General features: G+C 37.0%; 1 protein-coding gene across 1 annotated transcript in view; it reads left to right on the top strand.

Annotated features, from left to right (window-relative positions):
• HS2ST1 (heparan sulfate 2-O-sulfotransferase 1) overlaps positions 1–11,636 on the top strand; it is a 197,957-nt gene that overhangs the window by 174,692 nt on the left and 11,629 nt on the right. The window contains exon 4 of the mRNA XM_007463274.1: positions 5,911–6,049. Coding sequence (XP_007463336.1) covers positions 5,911–6,049 — 139 coding nt within the window. The remainder of the gene's footprint in view (positions 1–5,910; positions 6,050–11,636) is intronic.

Genomic DNA, 11,636 nt, shown 5'->3' on the forward strand with positions numbered 1-11,636 from the left:
GAACCAGTTGAAGTTTGCACCACTTTCTACAACCTTCAACAAATATGTCACAAACACTGTAGAAACATTTTAAAAATTAGTTTAATCATTGCAAGTAATATGAGAGAGTTGGCTTTTTATTGATTTGTATTACTAGCTCTTTCTGTAGCCTTGATCCTGTAGATGCTAAGGAGTAATCTCTCAAGTCCGATTTCTAGTTAAATTCCCCTCAGTTCCTTCCCAGCTCAGCAGTCTCAGCCACATGACTTCAGATCTTCAGTTTCCCCATTTGTAAAATGAGGATAATTAAAGTAACTTCTTCATGGGTGGTTGTGAGGATTAAATATGATAATGTATGTGAAGCAGTTAGTTTGTGACTCACACAGAGCTGTATTAGGCTGTTTTAAAACTCTGTCTTCGTTCAGTTACCATGTGGTCTTACTGGTGTTTTCTTCTCCCTGTCTGACTCTGAGCTGGCCCTCCTTATTCACAAGTCCTAATGAGGCATTGCTCAAGATTCTCTCTTTGCCTCCAATGTTCTCTTTTGGGAAGTTTACCCATTTTTATTTATCAAAACATCCAAGCAAGAAACTTTAGAGTCATCTTGAACAACCCTTTTCTTTGCCACATATATCTAGTCAGTCACCAAGTTTTTTGAACCTGGCTTCTTTCACTTAGCATAATGCTTTTGACATTCATCCAATTTGATGCATGTATCAGTAGTTAGTTCCTTACTGAGTAGTAAGGATGGAGGCACCACCATCCTTACTGTCCATCTACCAGATCCTGGATACTTGGGTTATTTCCAGCTTTTGACAATTATGAATAAAGTTGTCAAAACATTTGCATACAGGTTTTGTGTGGACACAGTGTCTTCATTTCTCTTGGGGAGAACCTAGAAGTGGGATTGCTGGATTGTATGGTAGCTCTGTAAGACACGGCTAAGCTGTTTTCCCAAGTGGCTTTATTATTTTGCAGTCTCACCAAAAGTGCACGAGAGTTCCAGTTGCTGTGTATCCTTACCAGCCTTCGGTATTGTTGGACCACACTCCCCCCTTTTTAAAATTTGGGCCATTTTAATAGATGAATGCTCTTTTTAAGAGATAAATAATTATTTTAAAACTCTTTTATTCTTAACATCATTGTCAGTGGGACCAATAAATACCAACAGGTCATTCACTGTTTTTGAAACAAGACAATGGGAACTTACCACTAGAAGGATTTGAAGCTTTCTCTGAACACTTTAGGGATAAGAGAGTCCAGAATAAATATGCACAGTCCTCCCTTGTTATTTGCAGGTTCCGTATCCACAGATTCATCCAACCATAGGTTGACTGTATAAGATATCTTTGTTCCCCCTGTGAGACTGCTGATTAACTAGAAGTGTTAAATCTGGTATGAAGCAGAAATCTCAAAGCGTTAATGCTTCCCAAAGGCTATTCAGCCCTCCTTCAGCTTCATCATCTTCCACTTAGGCTTTGTCTAGCCAGTTGACAAGGTTCCTTTCAAAAGTTCTGAGTATGCACTTGTTCTTTTAGCTATTCTTGCTGTTCATTCATCTATCTAGGCTATACAGAGTGTGGGTGTAAGGAAACATGCCTGGTTTGTCTCTCTTGCTGTTGTACATGTATGCTGACATGGCAAGAATAAGGTTTCTTACCAACCTGCTATATTTTTTCCCTTTTGATCTCCATATAACATTGCAGATTCCTTCCAAATCTGCTGTTCTCTTCCTAGGAAGATTATGTTCTAATGGGTCAATGATAGTTTAGTTTCCTGGAGGGAAGATGGGTTTTCTACTCTTCCATCTGAGCCCTCCTGAGGAAAAGCTCAGATGACTGACCAGGGTTAAAGCTGGAGTCTGCAACTACAGAACGTATTTTTCCACTGGTACAAAACTACCTGTTTGGCAAAAGTTGTTTTTTTTTTTTTTTTTGCAGTACGCGGGCCTCTCACTGTTGTGGCCTCTCCCGTTGCGGAGCACAGGCTCCAGACGTGCAGGCTCAGCGGCCATGGCTCACGGGCCCAGCCGCTCCGCGGCATGTGGGATCCTCCCGGACCGGGGCACGAACCCGCGTCCCCTGCATCGGCAGGCGGACTCTCAACCACTGCGCCACCAGGGAAGCCCCTTGGCAAAAGTTTTAAACATACAAACTTAAGAGGATGCTTGTTTCCTAACTAGCTGAGCTGAATGGCCTGATGCTCTTTTATCATGCCCGTTTTCAGTTATAATTCCTTGCCTTGTCTGTACAACCATACCCTAACTTATAAATAATAGTTCTTAGCCATTTTCAGAATAAGTTCACACAGGTTATCTCATTAAAATCATGTTTCATACATATAAGCACCACCCAAAGCCATGCCCCAGAAAGTCATTTCCCAGACAGCAGGAAGAGTTTTGTCAAGTGCCATATCCCCCTTTCACTTCTACTTGGTAAGAATTGCTATCTGTTCCATGTGTCAGGGACTAGCAGAAAGCAAAAAAGAAGAGGCATTGGTAGGAGATGTTCTGGGACGAGGTAATTCCCAAGGGAATAGTTCACGTGGATCAGTGGCTAATAATGGAGATGACAAAGGAGGTTCCCAGGGAATCCCACAGTCTTAAGAATGGAGTCATTGCCCCACTGCTCTGTGCTTCCCCCTTTTAGATTCCTCTTACAAGACAGCTCTAGCAGTTAAGGTAGCAACTGTGTATCCCTGATACCTCCCTACCTACCTTCTTCTCACTAGTGGGTGCACTGTCCCACAAAAAGGCTTTTGTAAGTGGCCAATTCACAACGGTCTATTCAACCTAATTTTAATATCCAACACCTATGTTTCTGACACCTTACTGAACACTAGTGATAAAGCCATGAACAAGAGAGAAACAATCCTCTGCCCTCATGGAGCTTCTACCCTGATACCTAATTTGACAGTGCCGTATATTTGCAACAATACTGCTTTTTCCTTTAAAAATTTGTGAAAAATTTTTTTTACTGTATTGTTGGTTTTATAGGTTTATGAGTTGTTCAGTGAAAAGAATATGTCCCAAGTTCTAATAAACCAACTCACAAATTTAATATAATAATGTTTTACCAAAAAGTTCTGTGTAGTTTTCAGTATTTCCATATATACAAAGGATTTTAGTGACTTAGACTTACACTTACTTAATGGTGAGAAAAGGACTAGAATTCAGGAGAGTTGACCCCTTTGTACACACAAAGCAATTTTATAGAATACAGCCTGTTTGTAAGTTAGGACTTCCTGTTCAGTTAATTTACAATAATTCAGAAGCTAAAAGAATCGAGTTATATCCAGGCACCTTGCTTTTTTCTCTTCTGTGGTCTCTTTTCACTACTCATTTGCTTAAGCATTTAGTATAAAACATTTATAGAATGCCTGCTGTGCGTAAGACATTTATTGTAACAGGCAGAAGTAAGGGGAAAATGTGAAACTAGTGAGGTTAGCTGTGTGCTTTTTAGTGCCTTTGAAAAAATATTTTAGTAAGAAGGGAAATTTGTTATAAGCAGTTAGCTAAATTGAGGGTTTCTGGGGACAGACGAGTGAACATATCAAGACTGTCAAGAGAATAAGCAACTTTCACTATCTCTTATTGAGTCATACAACTTAAGCTTACTTTTCTCATTTCTCACTGTGATTCCCAGTTTTAGAGAGATTGCTAATATTTTTTTAATCTTTCAAATAGTACTAACCAGCGGGCAAGTATTTATGTATACCAGGCCCTGTGAAGTATATAAAGGAGGTGTGAAGCACTCTGCCTATCCTCAAGTGGCTTATAATGCTATTGGGGAGGAAAGACTTACAAGAGAAATGCTAGCAGGACAAGCCAAGAGTAAAACTGCCTGATAGCAATAGTTCCTGGGTGCAGGTGTCAAATGAAAGCAGATAGCACTGTATGCTGGAGTCATCAGGAAGACTTCCTAGACTTCACAAGATTTTGTTATTGCCCGCTTCAGTTTATTCCAAAACAACAGCCAATAACCTTTTTTCCCCCAGCTTTATTGACACATAATCGACATATAACATGGTGTAAGTTTAAGGTGTACGATGTGATGATTTGCTATACACATATATTGTGAGATGTTTACCACAATAAGGTTAGTTAACACATCCTCACCTCACATGATTACCATCTTGTTGTCGCTGCTGTCGTGATGAGAACATTTAAAACCTACTGACATAGCAACTTTCAAGTATACAGTATGTACAGTATTGTTCATTATCGTCACCATGCTGTACATCAGATTCCATATTGTGACACTTCTCTGCTGACTCAGGAAGGCCTCCCTCCTGATACTTAACACGCTCTACAAGGCCCACGTGATCTGCACGTCCTCTACCACCACCCCCATCTCTCCATTCCCATTCTCTGTTACTGTCCCTTTCCTGATTCTGCTGCAGCCAGATTGACCTCCTTGCTTGTCCTCAAAAATGCCTGGCACTTAGCGGCTTTGGGGCCTTCATACTTCGAAGTCTTATCTTCCTGGAACACTTTCTCCTAGATATCTACATGGCTCTCTTCTCATCACATAATAATAGTGCTGCCTCCCTGGAAAATCCTGTTTTGAATTGTACTCTCCCCACTCCTCTCTATTCCATGCACTGCATCATTTCTCTCCTTAGTATTTTTACCGTCTAACATATTTACTTATTTATTGGTTTATGTTCTGTCTCTCCCAAGTAGAATGTTAACTCCAGAAGGACGAGGAATTTTGTCCTTTTTTTTCACTGCTGTTTTCCTAATATTAGAATAGTTCCTGGCATATACTGGATACACAAAAAGGTACTTTTTGAATGAATGAATGTAACAGAAAGAATAGGAAAATGAGAAAGGCATTCTAGTTAAGGAAGATAGAATGAGCAAAGGCATGTAAGGAGAAATAGGAGTTGTTGGGAAGCAGAAGAGGTGGGCCTAACTGTAACAGATAGATGTTTCTTGTTTGAGGAGAGTTGAAAATAAAGTTAGATAAGTAAGGTGGAACCCAAGACATAAGGCAAGCTCACATTAACAACCAAGCAAAGGAGTTTGGGTTTGAAGTCAACATAAACAGTAGGGGTATTTCAGGTTTCTAAGAAGAGTGATCTAATAAATGAGGAAATACCAGTTGAGAATTGGTATGAAGGTAGACTGAAAGGGAGAGAGACTGGATGCAAGAAAACCAATTCTTATTATTATAAAACCATCAATTATTGCAGTAATCCAAGCAAGAAGCCTACAAAGAGGGCAGTTGTGACAAGAAAGGAAGTGAGGAAGACAGGTCAAATCTCTGAGAAAGCCTACGAAAGAAAAAATCAGAAGGACTTGGTAACCGTGCTAAAGAAGAATAAAGGAGAGTCAGGGTAACACTAAGGTTTAAGGCTGGGATAAGTGAGGATATTAGAACAGGAATCAGCTAGACAATTCTAGGATCTGCAAGGGTGGCTAAAATATACTCCTTCTGTGTTCCTCCAACTCTCTATCATTCCCTAAGGAAATAATGCTGAAGACTTAATGTTTTTCACTTCTATCTTGTCTTTAAAATTAGCGTCACAGAAGTTACGCTCAAATGATCGCGCTTGTGTGGACTTCTGCTGTACCCATTGACAATGTTTATCTAGTTTGGTGGGTCAGAAGTGAGAAATCATTGCTATGTGAAATTGAAATGTTTTATTTAATTCTTGCTAGGAAAATTTAAAATTATTTGTCACTCAATTTTCCCTTCTCTCCTTTATCTTCAGTTGTAATTTTAAAATTCTTATTTCTTATTTACTTTATTGTAGTATAATCCTAAAATATTTTCTAATCTCCACATACTGTATTTTATTTAAATTAACTCATGTTTTTTTCCATATAGAATTAATACTTCAACCTTCAATTCAAACTTCAATTTCAGGACACCCCAAACAGAATGAAAGGGTTGATTTCACCTTTTAAATTTTTCTCTATTTCAGATTTGGTGTGAAGAAGAAACCAATTTACATTAATGTCATAAGGGATCCTATTGAGAGGCTAGTTTCTTACTATTACTTTCTGAGATTTGGAGATGATTATAGACCAGGGTTAAGAAGACGAAAACAAGGGGACAAAAAGGTAATATTTTAGTTTTAGAATTTTTATAAAGATAATTGTTTATGAAATGCAATGAACAGTGAATGCTTTTAAAATTTATTAATGATTATAAATATATTCCTTGCTTATTGTGGAAAATTTCAAAAGAACCCAAAAGTATGAAGAAGTAAAAATAAAACTACTTTGTAGTTGATATTTTGGAGTATATATAATATTTTGTCCTTTTAAAAAATATTTTACTTTTGTTCTGGAGATGAATATTTGTTTTATTATAGCCCTATTAATAATTTTCTATGAGATCACTATAATAATTCATTAATATGATATATTTGTGTAAATAGTTTGGTTCTCTTAATCTTGATGATGGCAGTTTACGTTGATTTGTGATCATCTGTTTAGGGATACTATTTTGTTAAAGCAGCTTATTTTTTCAGGCAAGATGAGAATAATAGCTTAACAGGGTTCTTACTTAGCAGGTTCAGATTTGAGTTGTCTTCTATTTAAGTGCATCCTCCAGAGTAGCCCCAGACTTGTTTTTCTAAGAAACCAAACTGTGTCACTTTTCTGGTGGAATACCTTTACGGGGACCTCATTGCTCACAGGATTGCCCAAGGCACAGGAGATGCAGTCTGACATGGCCTGAGACCTCCTTCTCCTGCCTCATTTTCCCCTCAGGCACCCAGTGCAGCACTGGGTGCCTTACCTGAAATGTCACCGTCCTCCAAACTCATTACTTGATACTTTTTGCACACGTGTTGTTCCCTATATTTGGAATGTCTCTCCTTCATCCTGAAAACTCTTTGTTCACCTTTAAGATCCAGCTCAAATGTTACCTCTTTCATAAAGTCTTTTCTGGCAGTGAGCCGTGTCCCTTTCAAAGTTCCCAGAGCAGTCCATTCAAATCGCTATTTTTAAAATATTTATTTTGTGGTACTTGAATTATTTGTTTACATATGTGTCTTCTCCAAAAGGCTGTGCATGTCCTGAAGCAGGCGCTGTATTTCCTTCACCTTTGTCTCCTCCATATCTAGTACGAGTACAGTGCCTAGTTCATCTGTAAGCGTTCAGCAAATGGCTCGGTGAGGGAACTCTGCACCTTTTAAACCTAAAGTGTTGCATAGTGGTGATGCTAGATACTTGACGTATTATAGTAATTAACACCCAACAATTAATTTTTTTCTAAGTTGGATGTGCCCTCTGTCACATGAGAAGGCAATGGTTTTTTTGTTTTATTTACCTGTTTATGTTTTCTAGAAATTGCTATTTCTTTCCTTAGTCTCAAGGCTTTAGACAGAAGGTACTGATCCAAACAGTACCTTTTTTTTTCAGCGTCCACTCATCTCTTAGTATTATATAATCTTCTAGAAAAAATATATATAATTATATTATTATGGAGAGTCTGTAAAATTTTGTAAAATCTGTAATATAACGCTTTTGTGACCTAGTACTTTAAAATTTATTGTTAGTTATTTCTAAATTCACTTCAATGCTAACAACTTTCTTTTTTAATTTTAGCCCTCTCATTTATACTAGCTCTTACTCAGTAATTGTTAGTATCCATCTCCCTCCTTCAACTAAAGGAATGTTAGTGTTGGTAAGGAAAAAATTCATAGTCACGTAGGTTCCTACATCTGTCATGTCATGTCAGCCCTGGATACCGTGGTTTTGTGGTTGCTACCCTATGTAGTTTAGGGAATTAGGTAACAATAATACTTAATATAACAACAATAATAGCTCACATCTATTGAGTGCTTCTTGTTTATCAAGCTCTGTTTTAAATCACATATTATGTATTTTTTCAGGTGGCCTGTACAACAATTTTATGGGATAGTTGCTGTTGTTGTGTCCATTTTACTGATAACGAAACTGGGGCACAAGAAAGGTTAAGTACCTCGCCCAGTGTTATACTACCAGTAAATGGTGGTGCAGTAATTTAAACCCAAGCACTCCAATTCCAGAGCTCACAGTCTTAACCTCTCTATACTCTTGAAAAAGGAGGGAGGGAAAGCAACATGTCACTCGATATTTTTGTATGAGAGATGTTCCAAAGTTATATATTCAATGCTCACAGAAAAACCTAGGCAGATATTTTAACGTAGTCTCCCTTTCATCTTTGAAAGCTTTAGGTAGGTATGCCCTCTCCAGCCTGGAGATTTAACCATTCTTCACCCTAATGATGATAGGTCTTGGTTTGTTTTTTTTATGTCATTATAAAATACATATTAATACACCTGTTTATTTAGATGTAATATTAGTAACATCAGCAAAATACTATTGTATTACCTTAATTCTCACGAGGACAGGGCCATCTTCAAATGCTTTATCAAAGTAAACAATTACTTTGTTTTGTGATAGGCAAAATAGACCTTTTCAGTCTTGAAACATATTGAAACACACGTTTTTAATAATTTGGTTTGTTTCTCATGACATAAATGTTGGTAACATCCTGGCACCTAATGAGTTAAATAAAGTTGTTATATTGCAAATAATTCCTTAATATCTTTAACTGGCAAGAGTTTTCTTTAATAAACTCATATCTGTAAAGTTGGTAAGACTTCGTGGCATATAGCATTTTGGAAGATGGCAGGGTATTTGAAGATAACAGGGATTAAAAAATGGCTATGATGGCAAAGGCTAAGGCTGGAAATACCTTGCAATGGCTTCATTTCCAGTTTCTGGTTACACTGTCATTAATTTCAAAGCCATTTTAGTCATATGTATATGCCTGTGGTAGCTTTCAGTTGATCTTGTAGGGAACATAAGATTTGTTTTATTTGGGAGATTTCAAATACTCTGTTTTTCAAACTTTATACCTAGAGTTTTGCATAATTTAATCTCTGTCCCAATACCTGGAAAATAGGGATATTTAGTAATCCAAAGGTCAGCATTCAAGAACTACAATATATAAATCAGTGGTTCTCAAACTTTTTAGTCTCAGAACTCCTTTTACTCTTTTTATTGAGGACTGCCAAGGAGCTTTTATCTATGTGGGTTATATCTATTTCTGTTCACATTTACCAATATCAGTAAATTTGCCAATTGACTGAGAAACTTTTAAAATAGTAACTAATTTAATAGTAACAGTAGGAGACCATAATATGGTAACATAAATAATATATTTTAATGCAAATAACCATTTTCAGAAAAAGGTATAAATAGTGGCATTTTACATTTTTGCAAATTTTTAAAACACCTGATTTAATATAATATAGACAGCTGGATTTTCATATCTGCTGCTGAATCAGTCTATTTAATACATTCTTTTGGTGAAGTGTATGAAGAAACTTCAGCTTTACACAGATATGTAACTAGAAAAGGCAGTATTTTAATAGCCTTTTCAGAAAATTGTGGAAATTCTTCTTTAATATTACACTAAAACTTAACTAGTAGTAGTTTCTTAAAGTTATTGAAGTGTGGAATCTGAAACCATAGCAGTTAACCTTTTATGTTCTGCTGCATTAAAATCCACTGATATATTTTGTACTTTGAATGGATTTTTTAACCAAGCATAATTTTTTAACCTCATGTATTGGTCATTTGGAACACATTAGTTCACTGAGTTACGTGGATCTTCCAAGTGTTGGCACATTTTATTATACAATATCAAAAATTCACATTCGTTAATGTCACCACTTATCTCCTCAGAAAAGTCTTTAAGTATTGGGAAACTGTCATGCTTATGGTGACAGATGAAGTAAAAATAAATTTAAATTTTTTTACTTTTTAGTTTGAAAGCTTAGCTTTTATCACTGGCACTCACAGGATTTCTCCACCTTGACACTATTGTTGCTTTTGGCCAGAGAATTCCTTGTTGTGAGGGCTACCTACACATTGTAGGATGTTTAGCAGCATCTCTGACCTCTACCTAGTAGCATCTCCCCTACACCCTCCAGGTGTGAGAATGAAGAAGGTCTCCAAACATTGCCAGATGTCACCTGGGGGTCAGAACAGCGCCAGTTGAGAACCGCTGAGCTACTAAGACTGTCAGTTGTTTTCTTTCAAGTGGCAGACCCACTTTGTTCATTTTGAGAAAACATTAACCAAATACCCAAGTTTGAATAGTTTGTCTCTCAGGCCTTCTTTCAGCATAGGCCTTCTTTCAGCTTCCAAATAACTACACCTATAATTCTCATCACTCACATTTTCTAAATATGTAAATATTTATCTTATGAATATTTCAGTTTTGTACTATTCTACAGATTATTAAGCATTTTTATTAATTATTGTCTTATTAGCAGAACACCAAGGGGGTTATACTTATGGAAAGAGCGTATAGTTACATGCTGTAAATAACAATCTAAAGGAGAATCAGTTTTTGCTTAAGAAGTACTCATTGATCTCAGAGATCACAATTCCTACCCCAATTTGCTTTTCGTATTTCTTACTCTAAATTAACTAGACTTATTGACAGCTGTAGGAATTATAATGAATTCAGAATATTATACCTAAAAATATGTATTAGTTTATAAAAGATATTAATGAGGTTAGAAGAATTCCATACTTAGCCACTACCTGATCCTACTACTGGCTTACAAAATACTGCTTCCGTAGTCCTTAGCAATTCATAATCCCCTGACTGTGGTTTGCTTATTGAACATGGATTTTACACAAAAGCATTTGAGAACTTATTACTGTTTGCATAGAAAGTGTTTTATATGTAAAAAGCACCACAGGAGGGCTTCCCTGGAGGCGCAGTGGTTGAGAGTCCGCCTGCCGATGCAGGGGACACGGGTTCGTGCCCTGGGTGATCTAGTCACCTAATTCCATCACCTTGGGCATCAGGCTTTCAACATGTGAGTTTCAGGGGGACACAGTCAGACCATAGTAGGCTTTGTAAAAAAAAAACCCAGAAACATCTAAAAAAAAAAAAAAAAAAAGCACCACAGGAAAACAATATAATATCTTTGCAGTTCATATTTAAAGGTTTGATAACTCTTTGTTGTAGACCAGTTTCTCTATTTCAGTAAAAGGTACAATCCAGAGTCAGCCTTGACCTGTCATCTTCCCAGGCTTCTGATCGAACTACTACATATGTGGTTCCTTTCACCAAAAGAGAGAAAATGGAAAGAAAAGTCTGTTGTAATGAAGTTGAAGAAAGAGATGATGAGTTCAAATTGGACATTATTTTTAGTCATGTATAAGCAGATGGAAATATCCACTAGAAATGTATTTGTGTCTCAAGAAATAAATCTGAACTTAATCATAGATTTGGGAGTCATCAGCATTAGGTGGGAGTTGAAACAAGGGATTGAATGAAATTGCACTTGGGAGACATACAGAGTATGAAGAGAGGACCAAACGAAAAAGGAAGAACAAGAAGAGGGGGTGCAAATATGTAGCTCTGGGGAATGACAGTATTTAAGGAGTAGGCAAAGGGAGGGAAGCACACCAAGAAGACTGAGGTTGGAGAATCAGAAGACAAACCTGGCAAGTCCTTGAAATGTATGGAAAAATAATTTCAATCACGAAGAGGTTAGTGAATTGAGAATTTAAAACTTTCCCTTAGACTTGTCAATGGGGAGGTCAGAGAAGGTGTTCATGTGGAATCCAAAGGGTTGAGGAGTAACCGTGAGAAGTTAAGACTGAGAGGAAAGAGTGCTCTTGAGAT

This window comes from Lipotes vexillifer, unplaced genomic scaffold (genome assembly GCF_000442215.2).
Source record: "Lipotes vexillifer unplaced genomic scaffold, Lipotes_vexillifer_v1.1 scaffold1629, whole genome shotgun sequence".
Classification (NCBI taxonomy): Eukaryota; Metazoa; Chordata; class Mammalia; order Artiodactyla; family Lipotidae; genus Lipotes; species Lipotes vexillifer.